A 27,318-nucleotide genomic window follows, 5' to 3' on the forward strand; every position below is an offset into this window, starting at 1 on the left:
GAGCTGTAATTATATCCAAATTATTCATCGGAAGACACGTGACGACTGAAAATGTTGCGGGATTTTTGCCAAGCACTATTTTAATTGGGCGACAGATTGCACCCCGCATATGCAAAGCTACAACGACAATGCCTTGCTGGGCCGGTTAAATCGTTCAGAGGAAAAGTGCCTTTCGTGAGCTTCTGTTAAGGTTGGGGGTGGCGGGGTTGAATCGGGCAACATCTCCCCAGGGACCGATATAATGAGTACCACTTTGTGGTCAAGTGAACGGTAGTCGTCCTATGGGGAAGACTCGTCTCTGCCATAGGACGGTGGAATTTCCATCAGTGGCTCAGTGCTGCATAAAAGGAGACGAGCACCAACGCCTAAATGTTCACATCGACTATTAACATCACAAGTGACGTTGACTACTCAGGACAATACAGCGCACGAGGTATTTGCGTGGCCAACAACTCGTCCAGCCGTTGCCTATCAAGTGCGAACGTTGATAAATTACAAGTGGCACTTACTTTCTACTGGAGGCTATGTTGACCAAGGTGATGGCCTCGCGGGTTCAAGTGTCAATTTCTACCAGTGTTGTTTCTTCGGAGTGATTGAACCCGAGTGGCCATGCAGAGCGCTAACTGCCATGGAATGATTTTGCTTTCAATTATACCCCACGACAGCACTCGTAATAATTATCATTTAAGTTTATAAAGCGCCCTTAAAACGATCGTTCTCAGGGCGGTATGCATGGAAAAGCGGAAATACTTTAACATCAACTAAGGAAAGAAGAAGTGGCAAAGACGTTTGAAAATAACTTAGAGAAAGCCATTTAAAACAGATAAGTTTTCTACAACCCGTGAAAACTAGCCACTGTGAATTTAGCGTGCAATGAAAAATAATGCATGCATGTCTAAAAGAAAACTCGTGACGCTTCAATACTGCATTTTATATGCAGAATCTGGCCAGATAGAGTTCAAGTCACAGATGTAAATTTGCAAGTTCAAATCTGGATCAGGGATTGATGCAGCCAATCATCATTCCATGGTCAATGATATATGGCTAAAGGATCAAATGAAACCCCTTCATAGGTATGTGGAATTTCCACCACTGCCCCAGAGCCACCAATGGAATGGCTCCCTGCTCATTTGACTACAGCATTTTTCGGTTTCTTGTGCCTGATACACACCTATGAAACGATACGCGTAACATCTGCTGTGCCCCGATTTACTTCAGCCTTAAGTTTAGAAACGCAAGCATTTCTGTATATATATAAAAATAACAGCGATGCCGTTCATGTTAAAATCTGCACAAAGTTCAGTGTATATTCCCACCATGTATATTGTTAAAATAAATAAATAGACAAATAAACATACAGACAAATACGCAGAGAACCTTGCAGCCTGCAGGCAAGTCCTCTTAACGCGGGCCTCTGAACTTTCCCATGGTTGCCGAATGTACCAGAGGGTGACAATGGTGGCAACTTGAATATTATGCCCTGCAGCTCCCTTGCATTTGTCTGTACGTCCGATTGCATCTTGGTGATGCATGTGCCCTCCTCCCACAAGCCCATTTGGCTGCGACCCCGTTAATGTCTTTTAACGTCATGAGGTGCAACGCTTGTAGGGTTTTAACGTGTGGTCTATTTAAGCTGGCGCCCCTTTAAAAACATTTTTTGTAAGTTTGAAACCTTCAATCCCACCTCCCCCTCTGGGTGCCATGTTAGAGCGACGGTTTTTAAAAGCGTGACCTGTTTTTGGTAATGCGTGAAGTCATTAGTAGGCGGGTGTAGTCGTAACAGACGTCGTCTGTAGATTTATTTTGTTCATATTTGAAAAGCTTCATTGGTCACACTCAGAATTGGGACTTGCAAAGGCTTGTAATTGCATTAGCTGAATGAAATGGACTACCGTAAATTGAAGTCTGCAAGTGTGCAGGTGCTTTCGGTGGTTTGTTACATGACAGGGCTGTGAGAGATGGCGATGGCTTCGGGAGGCTTTATCCAGCAGTGGTTTTATCATAGCCATCCAAGAAAGGCGGTCACCGCATCGCGTGGTGCTTTCAGATGTGCTTCTGCAGCCACCTGGAACGCTCTTCCTTCCGATATTAGGAAACTACTTGAGCTGTGCATTTTGAAATCTAGATTGACAAACTAATTTCTTTAGAACTGCGTTCTGTGTTCAGTTTGTTGTCCTTCCCCTGCACCTCCGATTATCACGGTTGGCTACGTACGGTGCGAGAGAAGTTCAACACGCGTACATTTCACGAGCAAAACGTCTGGTCTAGCACGAACCACATTGAAAAGGAAGGGTTCCAGCATAAATACATTATTCAAGAAAGCAGCCCCCTCCATGTGAAGTGATGCATCTCAGACTGTCAAACTGATATAGCATTGAGCAGACCCATTTTTGTTAAAGTGCCTTTTACACAGGGAGTGGCTGGATGCATGGATGGATAGCTGGATGGCTGGGATGGGTTGCCTTCTTTTACGGTCCACCAACCAATGAACAGTCCTCGAAAACTGGAAATAAAAGCCAAGCCGTAGCATCATGCAGACCAGGTGCAGGTCCACAGATACACCTCGCAAGAGGCTGAAGTCAGGGCAAAGGCACAGCTGGGCTGTTGCAATCCAGTAACAAAGACAGCAGCACAGAAACTGGAAATAAAAGCCAAGCCGTAGCATCATGCAGACCAGGTGCAGGTCCACAGATACACCTCGCAAGAGGCTGAAGTCAGGGCAAAGGCACAGCTGGGCTGTTGCAATCCGGTAACAAAGACAGCAGCACAGCCTCCAGACATGCATAAACACCGGGATTTATGAATGAGACTTCATGCATGGTGGGGAGTGTGTGTTCCGCATGACATTAATGCACACCGACAGGAGTTTTGCCATACAGTTAAGGGGTTCTGAGTAATGAGCTGCAGAGCCGGTAGTAGTTCAATAACCTTAAATAGTAGCATGATTCAATGCATCATAAACCAATGCATCAAGTAAAGTCTATAACTGTCCTATATATAATAACCATCAGCATCAGGTGCAGACAGAGGTAACTGCTCACACACATATACACTATTTATATAGTACATGCCAGATAGTGGAGTGACTGCCATGTGTTTTATGACCATGCCATGTGTGGGGAAACGGAGTCAAGGTATAGCCAGTAGTATTTACATTCACAGCGGCCAAAACAACATCTGGTTATAATGCACATGAAGCCAGCAGAGCGTAGATTTTAATTTAAAGACACCTGGCATTATATTCCAGTGTAAACACAACAGCCGGGCAATGTGCACTCATGTTTACACACGGTGCAACGTGTGCAATTACGAAAGCCCTCGGCAAATGTTGGCTAACTTTAACATTCAAAAACGATGTTAGAACCTCGGTCCTCAATTCTATCGGTTTTAAAATAACGAATCTAAGTTGATACCCCATATTTGCTATTGTAATAATCAAGGGAGTGAAACATATCTAAATCACAAATATAGAACCGATCAACTCAAAAAAACCCCTCTACACAAATAAGTGTGGTGCACATTCCACATTAATCTGGTGGGGCCCAGTCCTGCCATAATGTTTACTGTTGACTTCCCACAAAGCACTACTCATAATATCGAACCTTGCAGGAAAAGTAGGCTTGCAATTATTTGGTTGAGGTGAGTGCTCTAACCAGAGTCATGTCATTTGTAAATTTTGCAGTTTTGATGTATTGGTTGCCTATGGAGTAGCACAATGTTCTTCACTGCAAGGCCCGCGGGCCACTGGCGGGCCCTGGTGTCCTTTAGTGCCGTCCCTGATGTGCGGCTACCAACAATACACAACGTGTGAAAACACCCCACCATCATCGTGCTGGCAAACCCCAATGGTTTCAAATGTGTGGCAGCCCTTACACTGATGATGCCTTATCGGCGAAGGTGCCCCCCTCTGAAAATGAGTGAAGAACACTGGATTAGCATCTGAGTAAGTAGCGAGTCGTTCAGATTTGATTGTCAGCGCCTTCGATCAGGAGCAACTTGAACCAGAGCAAACGTCGCCAGAACGTCGAGGCCCTGCCTCTGTGTCGAGGTTATGCGCCGATGCACGAAGTACTTACAATCATGATTTATGTGACTTTAACTTGTCATTAACGATGGTATAATGAGATCTGCTAGTCAGACCCAAGTATCATCTATTTCATTTAATTCAATCTGTCATTTTCGTTTCATTCTCATTGAAAGCCGATTACTTTCATTTAATGACATAACACGGTGAGAAAGCATACAAGTGGGCTAACATCTGTGACGAGGCTTCAAGACAAATAGTCAATATGCAATTGTACATCCGTGCAGCTCAGTCTCGTGGTGACAAAGTTATCAGTGTAATTGCCTCGTGAATGGAACCCAGCAACAACATTGACATTCAACGCCGGTGGTGGCTATGCACGTGGCCTGCAATCCAGGACTATGGAGGTAGCAAGGGGTTGGTGGATCACACAAACCTTGCAAAACTCCCAATCCCGTTGGTGTCAAGGTACCATATATCCTGAATCGCCAGGGTCGCCAAGGGAAGGCGGCAAGGCAAACAGTGGACTCGTACGGTATCTGCTTACGTGCAAATGCGTCTACGCATTGCAATCGTTGAAGTGTTTTATTTGCACGGCATTGTGCTTCGACTGTGTGTGATCTTACGAACCGGACAATGGCAACATTAGCACACTGGGAGCCATGGTTTAATTACATATAAGCAAATTTTGATTTAAAGCTTTCGTTACTGCAGGGATTCATATAAAAAAATATTATTTTGTTGTTTCCCTTCTACGTAACTTTACCGAAAGAACCAAGAATATATATAAGCAACTTAGATTCCATGCGGAGCATTCAATAAAAAAAAAGTTATGGTTTTAATAGCCTTGCTGTGCAGATTATAAGAGAAAGACATCACATGCTGACAACATAATTGTCCACCTGAAAATAAAGACCGCTATTGCACGTGCATTTTAAGAGAGAAACAGTGTTTTTTTAGATCCAAGATTAAACAGTAGGTGTGCTCTCCACATAAAATTATAGCAAATTATGCATTGGTTAGCTATCACAACGTAATGTTCAATTGCAGAGTCCCCTGTTCTTGCACCGCACGAGATACAATGAATGTAGACCTTGCCATCACTTCCTTCTTTCTGATAGAAATCCCACAGATTTGATTTTGTTTTTACAGTTGACACCCAAACTTTACAATGCGTGCCACAGTCTCCCAGCAATGACTTCCCCTTGGTCTCTGACCACTGGGTGTCAATGCCACTTCAATGCCACTCCAATGCCAGTCTCAATAACTGCTCCCCCCCCTCCATCCTGTCCAGTGTCATAAGCAATGCAACCTAGTCTTCAATATTCCTCTCCTTCTGCAGTCTATTTTGAACGTCCAACTTGCTTGGCAAAATTCCTCGCTCTCTGCATACACCGATTCAAAGCAGAGGGGTCTCATACACATCTCTCATAAACGAGTGAACAAATGTTACATTAATATAATTTCCTGATTGACGTTTAAGGTCAAGTACATTCACGTTAATGCATGGACAGCAAATTTGTTTGACCATATATTTTTTTCCAAAAATGTCACATCCAGGGTTTTCACAGGCGTTTTCCTCTGGCATGTGTAAACTGGCTGTCGTTTATACCAGACGTTGCAAACCAGCTGACGATGCCGTATCGACAACGTGAGTGCCAAGCAGACACGATGACATGTTGGCGTCATTGTTGGCCCTGGAAAGGTAAAGGAAAATAATCCAATGATTTAATCATTCCATTTCTCATTGAGGTACTTTTTGCAATAATACCTGCCTAACTGTACAATATCAACAAAACTTCCATTATTGGAATTCAGCAGAGGGAACGTTTCACATGGGAAACAATCACAACAAATGATGAAAGTTTTGATACAGCGGAAATGGACACTTCTGTTCAGCTTTATAGGATTTCGAACGTCCAATGTAATACGTATGCGACTAGACAGCCTGCAATTGATTTTGTTATGAAAGGAGTTACTGCAATGGTGTGCCATTGCCGTGAGGGATAAAAGGAAGTCGTTGGTTACCACGACATTTCTTGTTACAGCCGTAACTTCTCTTTCTTATTGAAAAGAAACAACATTTGCGCTGCTTTTAATAAAATAAAAAAAATCAATCCTTCACTTTATTAAAAGTTTCCAAAAACAAAGGCCAAGACCGATTGTAAACATAATCAGCACTGGGGAGAGACTGACTCTGGACATTCAAAGATTGCTCGATACAGTCAAGTGGGAAGACAAAACAATGGCCACGTGGTTCCAGAAGGAGTGGGACAGCACGCGGAAGGTGGAGGAAAGTGCTCCGTGCCACAGGTTGCCGAGTAACCACTGAGCACAGGAGAGGCACGTGGAAACGAGACGGCGTTTAGACGGAGGCACAAATGAAACAGACGAGACTGGAATCGTCAAAAATAACGGCAGGATATTTATGTGATGCCCTCCAGATGTTTTAGTATGGACTGCAACAATCCACCCCCCACAAGTGTGGGGGGGGGGGGGGTGGTGCTGTCTACTCCATCCTCGGGCAGGTACACTGCATACACGTGTTGTGCAGCAAGACCACGCGGAGACGGGATTTAGGAAAAGGGCTGTTGCCGTTTATTAAACGATGTTAAACTCAACGCTCTAACTCACACCAGAGGTAGATGTTCTGTACCCGAGTCCTCGCCCCGAACTCTCAACAGAACCTGGTCCTGCCTTCGGCTACCCTTGAGGGCTCTTTCACTCGTCTGCCCGGAGCGGGGGCTCTTCCAACACCATCCGGCGACGAGGAGAGAGAAACCCTCTCCCAGCCGATCCATTCTGAATACTCCGGACCCGACTCTCGGCTATCCCTTAGCTCTCTCCTTCCAGCCGATCCTTACCCTGGCTCCCCACAACGACCCCGCTTTCGTCACGGGGTCCCCCTCAAGTACCCGTGACGTAACATCATCCTCGCACCTCCCTCTGTTCGCCCCTTCATGGTTGCTCACACTACTCCTCTACACATGGACTGTGTTAGGAGCTGCTGCCAACTAAAGCTGCTGTCACACAGATAAAGATTCTACCCTATCCACGTGCAAACTATAAACGATAAAAAAACACATTTTTTTATGTTACCAGGTAAGGCCCTACATCGATTTTTTCCATATGCAACCTGGCCACAAATGATAACCCAATGAAGCGGCTTATCTCGTGTGGACGTTTATAGCAGCCAAATACTGATCGCGCATGTTTCTGAAAGTGGAGGGAAACACCTGCTGAGGTCGAGTAGCGGTATAATGTGTGCTCCTGGCAATTGCCCTATATTGCAATCGCCTTAGAGGTTCGCGTTGCGATAGATTTGTAGAGTGTCGGTACTTTTTATGGTTATTGCAAAACTAATAAAATACTGGAAATGTAGAAGCTGTGGTCTACAGCACCACCCATATTTTCACTGCGCTCGAGATTCCTGATAAACGATTCATCGCAAAGTAGCGATTGTTTTTGCATTCTCTCTTGCTTAACAATAATGGCATGTAGATACGAATTGTGCTGTATACACGCGATATACTTCCACGTGTTTTCAAATAATACCCTAATACTTAAGCTTGTCCGCATGTGTGCTGGTTTGTGTTTGTCCGGTTAGCACAATGCCCTACGAAACCAGTGATCTGAATTCAATACCCAGCTTCAGCTAACATTAGTGGCAAGTGCCATCAGAAGCTGTGCAGGGCCCCCTCTAGGTCAACTGAGCCCTAAATGAGTGCATACCTGGTTGCACGTGTAGAGATCAGCTTTCGAGAGACGGGCTGGTTGTCACTGACCATAGCAACCCTCGGTGCACCGCGGTTGGGCAAAATAGGTGCTCGCTAAAAAACAGAAAACGCCAAAACAGTCTCTCTATGGATTTTATGGGGGAACGTTGTGTATATGTTACAGGAACAAAGATAAATATTGCGTGCATGTATGTGTGTATAAGTGTCAATGACAAAATAGAACAAAGATGCATTCATAATATCATGACGCAGGTGACTTTTTTTGAAAGGGTAAAACTACAATGTTTAAAAGTTTGTTTGGAAGAATGCCACGCCTGGCTTTAATTATGCATTATTGAGCCATGGACAGTATATATAAATAAGGGAACCATGGTCAAGGGCATACGTACAATAAAGTATCTAAATGTGTGAAATGGGTCCAATTCATTTCACCACCTGACATTTGAATCGCTGACGGTTGCCAAAAAGAGCAAAGCCTGAGATTTTTTGGTGGAAACGTGTGAAAGCAATTTTACCCCTCTCCCATCTATTCAAATCACATGCAACCCCCCCCCCCCCCCCCGTGATGATGAAAATTCCACTACATATATTGCACTTGCATCTCAACCATCAACTTCGTGATGATCGTACCCTCGCTCCAATGCCCTTTTCCATCCAATGCTAAGTCACAGCCTGAGCAATTTGGCGTCTGTTGCCGAGTTATTTGTATCGCTGTAAAATGTAATTTTGCTTTCAGAGTAACATGACCATCTACTTTAATATTGAATGCAAAAAAATATGATAATAAAATAAGAAAACTTGTATTCATGTCTCTCTCTCTTTCTCTGTGCATAAAACAGAAAAAATGTATACCATCAGCTGATTCACCTTCTGAAAAAAAGTATTTAGTATTTCATTTTATCCTCCGAAATACTTCACAGATAGTGCATTATTTGCTTGATGCAAATCTGTATCACCCACGCAAGACCAATGCACCTTGTGAAGTCTACACAGTCACAGGTTATTATTGTTACACGATCTGAAAATGTGTTCAATTCACATTTAAGAGCTCACTCACACTTATGGATCTCTAAAATAAAAAAAAAAAACAGTTTACCTTTGTATAGGTCCTACAGATCGACTGTCCTCCACAATGGCAATATTGCATTTCCATTGCTAGATCAGGGCCATCAATGAAGTGCACTTTCACTTGGGCTGTATTGCCACATTCTGCGACACTTACAAGAACACCACGAGCTATTAGAGCTAATAGACTGGTATTCACAACGTTTCTGGAGACGGCAATAATGCTTGACATGGATGGGAGTCGACAACAGAGTTAATCTAACACGGTTACATGCCTCGATGCCAAGTTACTTTTTCACAATAATAACAAGAGTGATAACAACTTGACAGGTATTGATCAATTATCAGTGTAGTTATGTGCATTGTTATATTTACAGAGCTATACTGTCAATGTGAAGAATCCAGCTGCCTGCCGAAATTGTCTGTTAGTATCATTTTAATGATATTGTCGAGAGGCATATAGCCAGGTCTACCAATCCGAAAGTGCTCAAACCAACACAGATGAAGTCCTTTCCTCTTATAGGGGAATTCGACCTCTTCTTACATTGCGGCCCAATTACTTTATCTTTGCACAACAACATTCAACCTCGTATCACCATCAGCCATGAACAAACCGCTGCTGGAGGAAGGCCTACCCCCAAGCCATTTCCGCTTTCATGGTCCCGTGATGTAGTAATCCACAGACACTCATGCACTGATGTGATCGCTCCATCTCAGCGGCGGACACTCTGCCAGACGCATTCCCTCCTTGGGCTGGAACTCTGACGTGAGCTGTGATGTGTTCGGCCCAAAACCACTTATTTTTTCTCAGTGCTTCGTAAACGGATGAAATGATAGATCGAGAAGGATTGTCCGACTTTCAACTGCATTCATCGAAATGAATGCCCAGTGCTTTGAAAGTGGAAGGTAAGCAAACAGCCGAAACTTCAATGTCTTAATCAGAATGATTCCCTACACGTATGTATATTGAGAGCTTCTTTCACACCGTACGAAGCCAACTGTACGAATCGGAGGTGCAGGGGTAGGACAACACACTAAACATAAAAATAAATCTTGTTTAGCGATTGCGACTACATATGTCCTATTACGGGAGCAGGTCCCTCCATACGTTGACAAATAGCATCCAGCCAGTTCCGAAAAGGATTGAGCTATGCTAAAATGAATTCCCTCAAACATGCATGCATGTATGTGTAATTGTCAATCAGTGGTATTAACTACATTCAAAATATTGTTTAAAAAAAAAGTGACCCCGACTGGTGTAAACTGGCCTGACATTAAGTTTAAATTCTCGGTGTTGAGTCGCTGCAATTTTCACGATTAGACTGCGGCAATGAGTGCTCTTTATAAATAATAAAAACGCACTGCAGCTCTTGTATCACGACACAATCAGTCCCCACTTAAAAGTTCATCCGAATTCATAAATCACCAGAGAGAGAGAAAACAAATCACACGGCATCAATTAACATTTAATAAACTGTCCCAATGTTGACACGTAAGAGTAGCAGGGAGAAGACAAATTCAGTCGCTTGATGTGTTGCATGCAATTTACCACCTGAGCTGTCACACTTCCATAATCACAGCATTAGCAATTGGCAAAAATTAGCCTGGGGTAGACATATTTCTACCCACAAGCCCAAGGGGAAAAGCATGGGTACTCCTGGAGTGTGCAGTTTATTTAAGCACCATGATGATGGCTGCAAATATGTGTGTGAGTGGAACCAGTATCCTAGCAGAATACATATGGTTGAATGACACTTACTGCAGAGAAAAACAACAGTCGGATCACTGGAGGTTGAGTATCGACTCTACAAGACCATCAGCAGCTGACAGAAATGATGCCAAAGTGCAGTGGTATCAACAGCTTTGGTCACGGTGACCTTTTGTCCTCTGCTTATATGACCTCGGAATCCGATTTTCACCCATGTACACTCAGGTCTCCTATGACTTTTTAGTTTCAGCTAAGATGCGGCTGTTTCGAAAATCTTCTGGATGACTAGAAACAGACACGACAGGGTGTTCCATCAATTATCATACACTGGCAAGACGATGTTGAGATGCAATGTCCATTCTGCAAGTGAAAAAATACCCAGCTATACAAAGAATGAAATCCACAATCAATGGGGTGGTGCTCATTGCTGCTTGTGGTGGTCTTCAGCCAGTGATGGAAATGTCATTGGCGGGTGCCCGTGGCTTACATTTGCTTCCCACAAAGTGGTACCTTATTTGAATGACAAAATAGAGATGATAGGCTCACCAGGATTTGTTGATTGCGAGTTACAGGAAACACTTATTATTGGCGTGTGTACCAATCAGTTGCATACAATCACGACACAAGCACACAGTTTTTCACTTTAGTGAATAGCAATGGCTCTCTAGAATTCCAATTGCAGCGTGGAGCGTGTGTTGGTAATGCCCTGCAGCAAACAAAGGCAGTGGGGGGTTTTAACTAATTCACTTGGCACAGTGACCACTGCACTCTCCGCAAGTCTACCCAGCCATGCGTATATCACGGCACTCGGGACGACTCATACATATTCGACATAACTTGGTGCTCTTATCAAGAATGCCATGTATACTGTCAGACTTTTAAATTCACTTTTGGCTTCTGCGATGAAAAACACAACCAACCAACCAACCAACACTCTAGACTGTTGAGCATAGGTAGGCAGAATTATTGAAACATTAAACACATGACCACAAAAGCATTCCGTCCTATGGCCACACATTCTGACATGAGAAGTCCTTGTGGGGATCAGTCCCGTGATATTCTGAAAACGGCCAAATAAATTATACACTCAAATGCACGGATTGGGTGGACCATCGAGGTCCTTAAGATCTTCTGATCTCCAACTGCACAGCACTCCCAGGTCTAGGTTGCGCTCTTTTGGTTATCGCTGCTTTCGTTAGCGTGGCAACCAAGCTATGGAACGCCTTGCCACTTGAACTCAGGCAATCAGAGCCAGAAGATATATTTATGTCTGCTTTGAAAACCCCATCTCTTTGAAGTTGCATTCATTTTTTAGTTTGGTAGATTACCCTGGTTGTTTTTGTTTTCTGCATTTCATGCAATGCACATTGGGATCCTAGGATGGAATGCGCATTATACATTTGAATTATGAACACTGGTTTTACACGATTACAAAGTATAGTCCAGCTGTGGCGAGTGAAGCACTGCAACATCGCGAGTTGAACGAAGCGATGTTGAGAACATTGTGCGGGCATTGCCTCATATCACGAGGAATGGCTCTGCGGGATACAAAGCTCTCCTATACACAGTATTCAGCTGCTATGTCTTGATATTATGATAGTTTCTTTGCATTTCAGCATTGAGAGCGATAATAGGCTGTATTTAATAAATACCGTACACAACAATCGACATTAGAGGTTTTTTAACGTCGATTGTTGTGTCCATTGGGCAAAACCCATCAACTCACGCTACTTTTGTAGATTTAAAGCTTTCGTGACTGCAGGGATTCATCTTCTTGGTTCTTTCGGTAAAGTCACGTAGAATGGAAATAAAATAATAAAAATAAAACATAATAAAATAAAACTCTCACGACGTTTCGGCCACAACACAAGTAGCCTTAGTAATAGGTTTTACCCTCTTAACTGGCACAAAAACTGGCACCTTTATTCAAGGCATCATGTTTGCAATAACCACAACACAAGCAGTCAAAATGCAAACAAAAGAGACAACTCTGATAATAATATGCACTGTCCTTGAATTTGATTGGTCCACACCCGAGACGGCTTTTCTTAGAGCCTAGTCTCCACTGGTGTTGGACCAGAAGACGCCAAAAGGCGTACAACTCAAAAACAGTGCACTATCAGAGTATTGAGGGCTCGGGGTGAGCATTTACATTATGAGACCTCCTTTGCCAGTAACAAGATATAGTAATAGGTTTTACCCTTTTAACTGGCACAAAAACTGACACCTTTATTCAAGGCATCATGTTTGCAATAACCACAAGACAGTCAAAATGCAAACAAAAGAGACAACTCTTATAATGATATGCACTGTCCTTGAATTTGATTGGTCCACACCCAAGACGGCTTTTCTTAGAGCCTAGTCTCCACTGGTGTTGGACCAGAAGACGCCAAAAGGCGTACAACTCAAAAACAGCGCACTATCAGAGTATTGAGGGCTCAGGGTGAGCATTTACATTATGAGACCTCCTTTACCAGTAACAAGGTATAGTAATAAGTTTTACCCTTTTAACTGGCACAAAAACTGACACCTTTATTCAAGGCATCATGTTTGCAATAACCACAACACAAGCAGTCAAAATGCAAATAATATGCACTGTCCTTGAATTTGATTGGTCTACACCCGAGACGGCTTTTCTTAGAGCCTAGTCTCCACTGGTGTTGGACCAGAAGACGCCAAAAGGCGTTTTTTGTGCCAGTTAAAAGGGTAAAACCTATTACTATATCTTGTTACTGGCAAAGGAGGTCTCATAATGTAAATGCTCACCCCGAGCCCTCAATACTCTGATAATGCACTGTTTTTGAATTGTACGCCTTTTGGCGTCTTCTGGTCCAACACCAGTGGAGACTAGGCCCTAAGAAAAGCCATCTCCGGTGTGGACCAATCAAATTCAAGGACAGTGCATATTATTATCAGAGATGTCTCTTTTGTTTGCATTTTGACTGCTTGTGTTGTGGTTATTGCAAACATGATGCCTTGAATAAAGGTGTCAGTTTTTGTGCCAGTTAAAAGGGTAAAACCTATTACTATATCTTGTTACTGGCAAAGGAGGTCTCATAAGACAAGTAGCCTTCTTCAGGTGAAGAAACAGGACTATCCAGAAGACAGCGCTTGAGTGAACACTGCCAAGCATGGACAGCGTCTTTTAAGCTGTGTGGGAGGAATTAACATATGAATTGGCATGTTAATATGAGTTACAAGCTTTGGAACGGAGGAGGGGGGCTGGGTAAAAAAAAGAAGAAAACAGCCACAGTAAGCTGCTCTGTCCTGTGTTGCATTATAACTATGCTATAAAATCGACTACAATACAATATTATACCTTCCAATCTAAACTACATGGTATAATATCATATCCATAGACAAATTCCACCTTTGAATTATACAATCCGTTGCTATACACTATCCTATACTTTAGACTATAAAATATTAGACTTGTAATATTACAACATGCTATAAACCATACCATTGACCGTCGTGTGAAAGGTATTAAGAGGCAGTGCCAGCGAATGGACAGCGGTCTGAAGGTCACCGTAAAATAAATCAATTAAGAACCAAACTGATTTATAACATCTTTCCAATGGTTACTAAGCCAGAATCCATCTTCTCGGTTGAAATTGTCTCTGTGTTTGTAAATGTGGATAGCCTCATGAACGAATCTCTCATGGTAGTCGGATGGCTTGCAGATAACCTCCGTCTTGGAGAAGTCAATGTCATGTGAGTCCACTGAATTATAACAGTGATCTGCCATGGCTGAGGAGTTCGTCCTACCGTGTTTCAAGTCTGCTTTATGTTCACAGATGCGGTCCGAGATATGTCGTTTGGTTTCTCCAATGTAGCTGCTACCACAGAGGCAACTTAGTTTGTAAACGCCCGGGTACTGTATGTCTGGAACCACATCTTTTACAGATGGAACTAGATCACGGATTTTATGTACTGTGTTGAATCGGACCTGGATCTTGTGTTTATTCAGGATTTTGGAGATCTTTTTTGTGACCCCCGCAATATAGGGTAAGGTGATGGTTTTGAATGGCTCCTCAAGAGGAAAAAAAAATTGAAACTGACGCAATTCAAACTGCCACTCTACGCCCGACTTTATGGAAGAGGTACGTGGATGGCACTTTTGTCATCTGGCCACATGGCCGGCCTGCTCTAGACCAATTCCTCGACCACATCAATTCCATACACCCAGCCATCAGATTTACCATGGAAGTCGAAAAAGATGGCAAGCTACCCTTTTTGGATGTCCTAATTAAAAGGAGACCTGATGGTTCAATGAGCCACTCTGTCTACAGGAAAGCTACCCATACGGATGCTTACTTAAAACCAGATTCCCACCACCATCCATCCCAGAACTCCCTAATCAAGACTCTATACCATAGAGCCCAATGCATTTCCGACCAGGAACACATTGCCAGTGAACTCAAGAACGTACACCAAGCTCTCAAGGCTAATGGTTACTCCATCTACACAATCCACAAAGCCATCACTCCAGTCATGAAGAAGGATCCTCTTGAGGAGCCATTCAAAACCATCACCTTACCCTACATTGCAGGGGTCACAAAAAATATCTCCAAATTTCTGAATAAACACAAGATCCAGGTCCGATTCAACACAGTACATAAAATCCGTGATCTAGTTCCGTCTGTAAAAGATGTGGTTCCAGACATACAGTACCCGGGCGTTTACAAACTAAGTTGCCTCTGTGGTAGCAGCTACATTGGAGAAATTAAATGACATATCTCGGACCGCATCCGTGAACATAAAGCAGACTTGAAACACGATAGGACGAACTCCTCAGCCGTGGCAGATCACTGTTATAATTCAGTGGGCTCACATGGTATTGGCTTCTCCAAGACGGAGGTTCTCTGCAAGCCATCCGGCTACCATGAGAGATTCGTTCATGAGGCCATCCACATATACAGAGACAATTTCAACCGAGAAGATGGATTCTGGCTTAGTAACCATTGGAAAGATGTTATAAACCATTTCGGTTCTTAATTGATTGTATTTTACGGTGACCTTCAGACCGCAGTCCATTTGCTGGCACTGCCTCTTAATACCTTTCACACGACGGTCAATGGTATGGTTTATAGCATGTTGTATAATAATAAATAGTATAACATTGTAATGTTTAGCATAATTCATAAGGCAATATATAGTATCGTAATTGTATAGTGAATATACAATTGCATAATTCAGCAGTGTGGTATACAGTAGGGTTGATAGAATAAGACAGTGTAATATTACAAGTCTAATATTTTATAGTCAAAAGTATAGGATAGTGTATAGTAACGGATTGTATAATTCAAAGGTGGAATTTGTCTATAGATATATTATACCATGTAGTTTAGATTGGAAGGTATAATATTGTATTGCATAGTAGTCCTGTTTATAGCATAGTTATAATGCAACACAGGACAGAGCAGCTCACCGTGGCTGTTTTCTTCTTTTTTTTTACCCAGCCCCCCTTCTCCGTTCCAAAGCTTGTCCCTCATTAACATGCTAATTCATATGTTGATTACTCCCACACAGCTTAAAAGACGCTGTCCATGCTTGGCAGTGTTCACTCAAGCGCTGTCTTCTGGACAGTCCTGTTTCTTCACCTGAAGAAGGCTACTTGTGTTGTGGCCGAAACGTCGTGAGAATTTCATTTTATTACGTTTTATTTTTATTATTTTATTTCCATTCTACGTGACTTTATCGAAAGAACCAAGAAGATCACACTACTTCATTGTATGTTTTAAACAACGATTAGACGGTGAGGTGCTTGAATAGGTTGGTCATTATCTGAGAATGTAAAGAGAGGGAACACCAAAAAAATTGCATGGAATGGGTTCCACTTGTATGTATGTTGAACTTATTTCACACCGTACGTAGCCCAATAGTACTAATCGGAGATGTGGGATCTAATCGGAGGTGACAGATGAGCTTCGGAGAGACCAAGAAAACAATGACAGGACACCAACTAAGAAGACTTCATGGAGGAAGACGCTCCGTCACTGAGAGAATGTTGACATAGAACCAGACAAAGTGAAGGAACTGGATCGCTTCGTGTGCCATTAGGTGATCAACGGTGACAGCCCAGCTTCGGACCCAGGGTCTCAGCAGTGCTGGATCAGTGAACCGAGATGAGCACGGTGAGCTCCTGAAGCAACCCATTCAACCATCTGCCTCCACTGCCTCCTACGTAGTGAGCACGCCAGTGGCGTGAGATTAAATGGGCATGGGTGGAGAAGCAGCGATGTGTGGATTCACACACGAAAACACAGACAGGAGTAGACAGGTGCATGGAATGCAGGCACAGCCCCTGAACCCATCACTGCAAGCAGCAGCAGCAGCAGCAGCGGCGGCTGCTCCCTGCAGTGATGGATATCTCACCTGCGTGGGGCAAGCGATCACGGTCACCGCCGCATTTCGGCATGAGCAGCAAACAACAAAGTCACAGATGCCAGCGTGCGTTACACTTCGCAATATCTATCGAGCTGGAAATATACTGAACGAAGCATATGCAAATGAGATGTTACATATGGTCCACACATGTGAACGGACGACAATCTTAACTAATTTTATTTTACCAGGTAAGGCCCACTGAGCCATATAGCTCTTTTTCATAAGCGACCTGGCCACAAATGATAGCTCAAGGAAGTGGCTTATCACGTGGGAATTATAGCAGCAAAATACTCTAAGCAGATGTTTCTAAATGTGGACGGATAAACCGGAGGACCAGGAGTAAAATCCACGTGACCACGGGGACAAAGACTCGCAAACTCTTATATACAGCAGGCACCATGGTCGGGATCGACCCCACGACCTCCTGCATAAACAGGCAAGGTAATTAACACCTCAACACCATGGTGCCCCAATGGAGTAAAACACCAAAATTTTGATTGAGTAAAATTGGGAGTAAAAAAAACAAACGAACGTGTACTCCATTAACAATAACAGTTGTTACACAAAGGCTACAACGCATGTAATACAAATTTTCTGAGCAACAAAGAGAACTCGGGTAAGGATGGCAATTGAGAGCTGACACATTTCTCAAATTAACGCTGTGCTGTGCGAGGAATGAAAGGTGAGACACTGAAGTGATGCAGCTGCGTGCACTGTGTATGAGACGCGTCAATGTGCAGATCACGTCAGAGAATTCAAAGGCAGAATCAAGGCACACATCTCTTTAAAAACGACTATGAAAAAAGCAGCGGCAGCAAAGCAACAAGGAGCAAACAGAACGGCGATGAGAGAGAAATTGTCGCAAGGTCGCTGAACGTTAAATCGTAAAGCAGGTGGACGACTTTACACTGGACTCTGTCGCAAATATGACCGCTCAACTCCAAATGGCAGTTCTATTCCAATCTCAGCCAAACGTTGTGCTTTACATATTTGCTATAGATGGATCTACAATACCAGGGTGAGAAATGTGGCTCGGTAGTTTCGACACGGACATTAACCACCCCGATCCGACCACCCTCCCACCTAAATGTCCACTTGTTTCGTTTGTTGTCCTTCCCCTGCACCTCCGATCAGCACATTTGGCGACGTACGGTGCGAAAGAAGTTCAACGTACACAAGCACGCGCACACGTGGTGCGTGGCGCTCACCAGACTGTGGTGTCCGTGTGCTCCTCGCTGTGCTGCCGGTAGTCGAGCTGAGCGAAGAGTGGGAAGAGGACCTGTACTCCGCCAATGGAGTGGATGGCGCTGTGGATCGAGTAGGTGATGATGGCCTTGACATCCTGTGCAGGCAAGGCACGCGGGCAAACGGTCAGCAGGTGCCTACTCCCCGCGCAACACCCGCAACGCAAATTCCGCAGTAGCCATAGCCGGTCGCAGTGCATCCCTGCGAGTGGTGGAAATTGTATATTTGTTGGCACGGAACAGTGTTGTCATAGACAGACCGTTATTGACTCCTTGCAAAGTGATTTGGTTAGGGAGGAGTCTCATTTAGAACAATCCAGAAAAGTATTTAATACGTGGATCGGGCACATTCTCGGAGGTGAACACCTGATTCCGGATATTCTAGAAGTAAGGATGTTGAGAAAGAGGCCAAGAGGCAAAGAAATCGATTCTGTTTGATGACTTTAAGGAAGGAAAGGGGGAGGCCGTGCATTGAAACCAAGGGGAAAGCTCAAGTTTGGAGAGGATGGAGGGAGCCTGAGACTAAAGACTTGCCATTGAGCAGAGGACCACAGAAGAAGTTTGATATGATCATCACGAAGGCGGTAAGAGGCTAAGGTAAACCACTTACCAGGACACAGACTCAGAGCCTCTGATTGAAAGTTAAAACAGGAGGAATTAATGGTGCAACGCATCTCATCTGTTAAATATCTGCAGGTAAGAGGATTGTCATAGATTGATCCTGGCTGCAGAAATTGGTAGGTCACAATTAATAATTAAGATAAGAGAGCAGTTTCACTGTATTATGCATACCGTTATGACAAATAAAGGCCTTAAGTCGTGTAAGCAGTTTGAGCAGCTTTGGATAAGACTTGTTATGATCCTGCCCATACCCGAGCATGGAGTGCATTCGCTTGTTCAGCTCTTGTGTGCGTTCATCCTCGCTGCGCTTGGACACGACACGACAACAGAACGATCCACGCCAGGTGGGGCGCGGCGTTTATGTGCGTGGTGGGACGGACGCAGTTGCCAAAAAGAAATAAATTAATTTCGATTTTGACTTCTGTTTATTCGGGACCCCGGGGTCCCGCCATAAGGTTCATATGAAGAAAGAAAAAAAGAAACTAGCTCTTGTCCAAGGCATGTGGAAATTCCACCACTGTCTCAGGGCCATGGGTGTAAAATCAGAATCCATAATGTCCAGTTAATGGTATAACATTATTTATATGTATGTGGAACTTCTATCTTTGAACCATGGTTAGATATGCTGTTTACGAGTGCGTGGAGCTGCACTCGGCTCAATGATCCAGGCGAAGACGTCCTGATGGCACGATGCGGGGTGAAGAGCCCCATCTTTTAGTGTTATGGAGAAGAGGTGAACTGGTATCTCGTGGATCTCATCTGGCATAATGCAGACGAGTGATGTACCTACAATTCTCTGATTAGGAAGACGAGGGGAAATTACGAGGAGGCAGATTCAAAAGAATATATTTTTTAACATCATTTTTGGAGCCTGCAGAAATCAAAAGGTGAGATGAATGCATTGGACAGTCAGGAAAATTACTGTAAACGCAAACCACGGCTTTTTATTTAATCATGTGCAATTGTGCAGTGCAAGAGCATTCAGGTACAGGCGAGCAATCAAGAGAATTACATAATTCCACGTGTGAAAAGGTGACGTCTGTTAGAAATATCAATTCACTGCATCCTTCTGCTGGTTGGTCTTAATTTCCCTCTGCTATAATCTCTCATATCATTGCCTTTGTGCTCCCCACCACATATTATTTTCTGGGCGATTGCCTCGCCAGATTATCTGAAAACAGGAGACAGTTCAACCATGTGACAGAGGTTTAAGTCCATTTTTCAAAAGCCCCGTATCAACGGACTGCGTTTTTTGTGTTTTGCTCCAGTTAAATGTGCATTGGCCATGGATTTCAAAATACATTTTATTAACTGACTGAATGGCGGCATATGCACAAGGCTACCACCAACAAGTTCTTGACAAATACAGGAATGTATAAAAATAATAACATGATCGAAAAAATCACAAGGCGAACAATGGTAGAATGGCAGTTTTGCTTAAAGACATCCAACAATCTTCGGGATCATCGATGACAATGATAGGGCATCTTTCGTTACGAATCAGGCTCGGTAACACAGTCCAGCGGCAGCGCAGTCGCCGTTTGTTGACGGTTCGAATCCAGCAACCGCCCTGGTGATTGCTGCGGGTGGAATCACCGTGATGGTGCTATGCACCATCCACTTCACTTCACAGTGGGCGTTAAAACTCCTGGTGATGTCATTCACAAGAGTAGGCCACTGTGTCCCAGTGTCAGGGACCAAATGTGCCAAATTCTAAAATGACCCGCAAATCACTCAATTGTTTTATTTTATTATTTTATTCTCATTCTACGTGACTTTACCGAAAGAACCAAAGAAGATGGGATTACACAGTACGCAGCAATCATGGCCCACTTCTGGCAGACCACCAATGCCCCAGGTCCCTCTTACAAGACGAGACCATGCCGACCCCTTTTGAGATCTCATCCGTGCTGAAACGAAACGAAGCCAAACTTTACATTTCACGGCACGCCAGGCAAATAGCCTCTGGAGCGGCAACACGGGTGCTCACCTGCAGCATGAGCGCATGGGGGGAGTGCACGAAGATGGAGGCATTGTCCCGAGGTGATGACTCCAGGCAGAGCTGGGCGTCGGTGGCCGTGGGGTTGTAGGTGAACACGATGCTGCTGGCCAGCTTGCCGTCGTACAGCACCTGCTTGTGATGCTCAGCGAGCAGGATGTCGCTCTCGGATTTGAACTTGAAAGTGCTCTGAAATATATATGTGGGGGGGGGGGGGGGGAATAAAAACACATGCACAGCAATAAATATATTTTTTCATTTGCCTTTTTTTTCAAATTTCATACGAGTAATGCTTGTCAGTGTCACGTCCTCAGACAAAGTATACATTGGGAACTGTCAAGAAGCAGTCCGCTGCCCCGGGTGTTAGAGACCATCCCTGCAAGAGGATACATCGTAGAACATAGATCCACATATCCACACTAGGAGGGGCGCATGGTTCGACTGTTACGTTCGTTGTTTGACAGTCAACCTGAACTGAAACTTCACCATATTCAGTGAAAAACCAAATTAAATATGATGGTATTTTCGTGCAGTCATTCATGACTGGACCAAGACTGTTAATTCATCAATTTGAGAATCCAGTTTAATTGTAGATGTATACCTGGATTCGAACCCAGGATCTAAGTGGTTGGCTTAGTCAGTTTAACACGTAGGCTTTCACGACCAATATTATTCATAATAAAGGTTTTTGGGTTAGATCGCGTTATTTATAAATGTGTCGTAACCCTCCACCACACGACACGGCCAATCAGCAAAAAAGTGTCACGTTGACAAAAGATAAATAGTTCACTACTTTAGCCCACCGGTGTGTTGAAGAGTGAATCCACAACATTTACAGTTTGAGTACGAAATTGAGAGAAATAGAAATAACTTTAATCGCTCTGACAGCTACAGGCTTAGTGCGGCTTGGAAGCGTATTACTAAATAATACATATTACAATTCCTTATAGGGAAAACACATACTAATTAACGGATTACTAATGTAGCATAATCACAATAACACACATTACAACTAATTACTAATCTAAAACTCATTACTAATCATAACCATTGACTGATTACGAATCATATTCTTGGTTCTTTCGGTAAAGTCACATTGAAGGGAAACAATAAAATAATAAAATATATAAAACAATAAAATTCTCACGACGTTTCGACTGTAACACAAACAGTCATCATCAGGTGTGAAAACCAACGGCAAGAACATTTGAAAGAAGTGGCGGTTTGTATTTATTTTTAAACGTTAGCACCACGGATAGCGATTTGACAGTTTATTTAGAAGGACGAGTCCATCTATGTTCGGAAAAGAGGAGGGGGGAGACGAAAAATTAATGTATGCTGTCTGAAAGCCACCGTAAGCGTGAACAATCAATTAAGACCCGAAATGGTTTATCAAATCCTTCCAATGATTGCCAAGCCAGAATCCATCTTCTCGGTTGAAATTGTCTCTGTGTTTGTATATGTGGATAGCCTCATGAACGAATCTCTCATGGTAGCCAGATGGCTTGCAAAGAACCTCTGTCTTGGAGAAGTCAATGTCATGTGAGCCTACTGAATTATAACAGTGATCTGCCACGGCTTTCATAACTGCAAGGATTCATCTTCTTTGGTTCTTTCGGTAAAGTCACGTAGAATGAGAATAAAATAATAAAATAACACAATAAAATTCTCACGACGTTTCGGCCACAACGCAAGCGGCCGCTTGCGTTGTGGCCGAAACGTCGTGAGAATTTTATCGTGTTATTTTATTATTTTATTCTCATTCTACGTGACTTTACCGAAAGAACCAAAGAAGACGTCGTGAGAATTTTATTGTTTTATATATATATTTTAATATTTTATTGTTTCCCTTCAACGTGACTTTACCGAAAGAACCAAGAATATGAATCACTGCAGTCACGAAAGCTTTAAATCAAAATTCGATTACGAATCGATTATATAATTACAATACACCCCCTTCAGCTCAAATCACTGCACCTGAATGAGTTAAATGATGATGTCACCCTGCTGCTCTATTTAAGACCGGGAGCAAGTGAGGACTTTACCATTCTGGCGAATTGCCCGATGATGCTGGATGTAATTACCAGCGAAACGTCGTACTCAAACTGTAAATGTTGTGGATTCACTCTTCAACACACCGGTGGGCTAAAGTAGTGAACTATTAGTCTTTTGTCAACGTGACACTTTGTTTTGCTGATTGGCCATGTCGGGTGGTGGAGGATTACGACACATTTATAAATAACGCGATCTAACCCAAAAACCTTCATTATGAATGGTTGGCTTAGTGCTCTGAACATTGAGATATCTGATGATGAATCACTAATTGCCCTGGCTGCCTGGACAGGTGGCACTTTGGTTTGGAGCTCTTGCCTTTTAAGAAGACGGCCACAAATTGAAATCCAAGTCGGGGGTTTATGAAAACGAATACCACTCTGCGGGGTGCCAATAATGATATTTATAAAGACATAGGACGATGGCATTCCCACCACTCGCTCAGGAGCGCCATAGGAGAAGAGTAATGCCCAATACATATTTGAGCATCGAAACAGTTTTTTGGGATATGAATTGGCTTCATTATTAGCACGAATTGAATAGAAAAGTAATCATTTTAATAACCATAGTACCACTCGACACAGCCAATTAGTAAGATTTGTCACGTAAACAAAACATGCCAATTAGTTACTAGTTCAGCACACCGGTGTGTTGGAGAGCAAACCCACAACATTTAACAATTCGAGTACAAGACATTAATGCGATCTAACCAAAAAAACCCCTCTATTATGGATAATATTTGTCGTAAAAGTCTACCACGTGTTAAATTTGAAAAACATTGTCAAATACTTAGGTGTAATCAAACGAGCCTGAGCAGCATTTAAATTGGTGGCCAATGCTAATAAAGCCACGACCTATACAATCTGCAACAGAGCAACCTCGTGCTTGAATGACAGGCTCAAACAACTCATTCTGCGCTCTTCAGTATTATTTGGCCTTTTTCAAAAGCTTCTTGATAGTATTAAATTAGCTTTTCGATGGCGGACAAAGATGGGCAAGTAGGAGCGAAGTATTCGAGCATTATGAAGCTAATGAGGGGGGCATTATGCAGGTGGGTTGGAAGCCAGTAAATGGATCTGATAAAACAGGATACACGGTTATAAATTACATGAGCTGTTTTCAATTACTGCTGAACTGCTAAAGCAGGAAAGACAAACACCCTTTTGCACTTGTGAATTATCTAACTCAGCTGTGCGGGGGCAAGTGGAACCAGGCGAGACGTTGATTAATGTTCCTTTTATTTACAACTTAACATGCATTTAGCATGCTTGAAATTAATTAACTCATGACTGCAGCGTTCTATACGGTACTTATAAACAAGTTGAACTTTAAATAGAACAAGTGATAAAGTATCTCCATGCTCAAAAGATTTTTGCTGATCATCTCCATTGGCTGCACCCTGAACAGGTCACGGACATGTCACATTGCTGTGGCGGGACGAGTCTGTTAACCCTTTCCCATTCCGATGACGTAAGTGTACGTCATCAGTTTTTTTTCTGGAACGGAATCAGACGAAAAACTAAAATCAAATAATTCTATCAGTTCGTCTTCAGGTCATAAGACATACCGAGGCTCCCACAAGGCCACGCGGGAGGGGGTGTGGCACAGTTTGGCGCCAGCTATCATAGAGTGCGGTTATGTCACAACAGTTATCTGCAGAAAGTACAATGTCTTTTAAAACAACGGAGCTATGCCTCTCTAAGTTAAATTAATGCTACCGCTTGCACATTCCAAAATTCAGTGGTGGACTTGACTCCCACCTAGCAACTTGCAGATGTTTCGGAACGGGAAAGGTTTAATTGGGCAAATACTGTTGACTTCAGTGACTCTGGAGAAAGGATGAAATAGGCTGGGTAGATTCACGACCAGGATTTAACGTGCAATATTTTGTTTGTGTTTTGAGCACTCTGTGACAAGTTTCCACCGACCCCAAAAATACCAACTCAAGTCCACTTTAAGCAAAACCAATTATTCCACGATTTGTGGATGTCTCAAATGTTGGCCAGATGGTGACAGGGTTTGTTGAAAGAATTAGGCAAAGTCACAAATTGATAGTCACCAGGTCTCAAACTAAATCGGAGATACATTTTGTATAGTTATAAAATTAATTACATTTTAGGTATAATAAGTTACATCAAACTTTGCTGGTATACAAAGATTCACCATTTGTCATTATTAGATATAAAATATGATTGTTTTTGCTGCTTAGACCATTCGACAAATTGCTTATTTTCTGCAGTTGTTCAAGGGATTTGAGAAGTGGCTACATCTTCATATTTTAAAATGAGTACATCTCAAAATCCACCAACAGTGGATGAGTACAGAAACACAAACCACAGAAATCTCCTCTTTAGCCTCAAGTGTGGGTGCAAGTTTAGTGACATCAGGGATGTCACTGTACGGTGCCGGCCTGAGAGGGCCACGGCACGCGATGCACCGTCATCGCGTACACCCCGTAGGCGGGTGTAGTACCAGCCCTAGCGGGGCTTGGCGTGTGCTGGGATAGCGCGGGCACCACGCACAGCGTGTGGTGGTGGCTCCCACAGGGGGGAGTAGGAGAGTGTCAGCCCAGGGGCAGGGTTGTCCCGGGCCATGGCACTCTGGTTGACCCCGCGGACACGTGATCTGGAGTGTCCACAGAGAGGCCCCCAGGTGGGGGGACGAGGGGGTGATCACGAGAGGGAGCTGGAAGGCTCCAGAAGGTGAGGGCGGAGCAGCCCTGACCCGTGGGGGGATATAAGGCAGGTCCCTGAGAGGGACCGGGGTCGCTGCATTCTACAAGCTGAAGCTCTACGTCCGACAAGCTGGAAGCTCTACAGGCATCAGCACGTGGTCGGGACCCGAGTGAGGGTCCGACCCTTCGTAGCTGTAACTCCGCCGTATAGGGTAGTTAGCTGGGTGGCCACCACCCTAGGCTGTATCTGGTGAAAGGGCAGTTACCCCTTGTGTTATGTGTTGATGTTACAATAAATGTGATCCCTCTAAAGAACAACGTCTGTGAATCAGTTGGACTCACTACACAAGTACTATTTTTTGAGCACGAATTAAAGCCGGCATTGCAAACAACTGAAGTAAACTATGAACTAAACTATTTTTTTATTTTAGCAGGTAAGGTCCACTGAGCTATTTCGCTCTTTTTCAGAAGCAACCCGGCCACAAATTATAGCGCAACGAAGTGGCTTATCGCGTGGAAATGTATAGCAGTGAAATACTCTAAACGCACGTCTCTAAATGTGAAGGGAACAACCGGAGAGCCAGGAGAAAAAAATCGACGCAACCACGGGGAGAAAATGCAAACGCCAAACATACAACATATATCAGGGGGTTGGGATCACAGCCCTGAAGGCGTGAACGGTGCGGCGTGCAGTACGCCCGACCACCTTTATATCCCCAACCATCATGTGTACTCTAATAGGTACTCGTCTAAGGCTTTGTCTACCTCGGGAAGACAGGATATTGGTGCTTGGTAGCGAACCCACTCTCCATGTATTGCAGACACATGCTTGGTAAGCATTTATTTTTTACTCCCATTTCACTTTGGGTACATACTGCAGTATGACGTAACTCTGCTATCAGAGCCTTGAGCACTGCTTCAGAACCACGGGCGTATCTGATCAATGGAGTTATTTTAGAAGATCTTCAAAGTAAGGGGCAATTTTCCCACTGTGTTTCCCGCTGCATACTTCTCAAAAGTGAGAACAACACACTGCTGTTCAGAGTTCACTCTTGCAAGGCTTTTATTTTTGTTTCCATGCACTTACATTCAAGTGGATCAAGACCCATCAGATTCATAATGTTTCTTCCATACACACAATGTTTTTTTCTTTGCTCCATGCTTTGTAAAAAGTAAGACATTTAAAATGTATGGTCCTTTGTCATTCCACTTCTGGTCGCCGCCACGTTAGTCACGGATTTCCTTTTGACTAAACTTCACCACGCTTATCGTTGCGGATCGGTGAAGAGGCCCACGTTCAGCTCAGGTATCACTCGCCACCGATGGTAGCCATGGCCAGGAATTGAACTCGGGCAGCGGGGTGCATAGTCCAGTGCGCTAACTACTGCTCCACCATTCAACCCATATATATATTCCGTATAAAACAATTACACCAGCAGAACATAGAGCCTTAGTAAAATATTACTGTTTCTATGATACTCATCCAATGCATTCAACCGCACGTAACCTTTGGCTTTGCAGTGCGACTGGATAATCGAGGGGACTTGAAGCCAGGTGACTCTTTAACTACAGAAGACGACCATGCACTAATGTGTTCATGATATTGCTCACATTTCCAGTCATTTGTTATTTTTTTTACAGTTTTGTGCATTTATTTTTTTGTGTACGCACAACACCAATGTTTACACATTGCCGTAGTCGTCCACTCGTTGAGGACGTTAGACAGATGCCTAGATGGTGAATCATTAGCGTTCGAGTGACAGCGTTATGGGCGAGCATCGAGCTGGGGATTGAGTGTCAGGGG

At 43.5% G+C, this 27,318-nt stretch overlaps 1 protein-coding gene across 1 annotated transcript in view; it reads right to left on the reverse strand.

Annotated features, from left to right (window-relative positions):
* Positions 1 to 27,318, reverse strand: part of LOC116943508 (neurobeachin-like) — a 529,072-nt gene that overhangs the window by 242,576 nt on the left and 259,178 nt on the right. Inside the window, exons 9-10 of the mRNA XM_076067757.1 lie at positions 20,780 to 20,977; positions 18,133 to 18,266 (exon numbers count right to left, since the gene is read on the reverse strand). Coding sequence (XP_075923872.1) covers positions 18,133 to 18,266; positions 20,780 to 20,977 — 332 coding nt within the window. The remainder of the gene's footprint in view (positions 1 to 18,132; positions 18,267 to 20,779; positions 20,978 to 27,318) is intronic.

The sequence above is a fragment of the Petromyzon marinus genome, chromosome 18 (genome assembly GCF_048934315.1).
Source record: "Petromyzon marinus isolate PM22_M1 ecotype Great Lakes invasive population chromosome 18, UKy_Petmar_22M1.pri1.0, whole genome shotgun sequence".
In the NCBI taxonomy this organism is placed as follows: domain Eukaryota; kingdom Metazoa; phylum Chordata; class Hyperoartia; order Petromyzontiformes; family Petromyzontidae; genus Petromyzon; species Petromyzon marinus.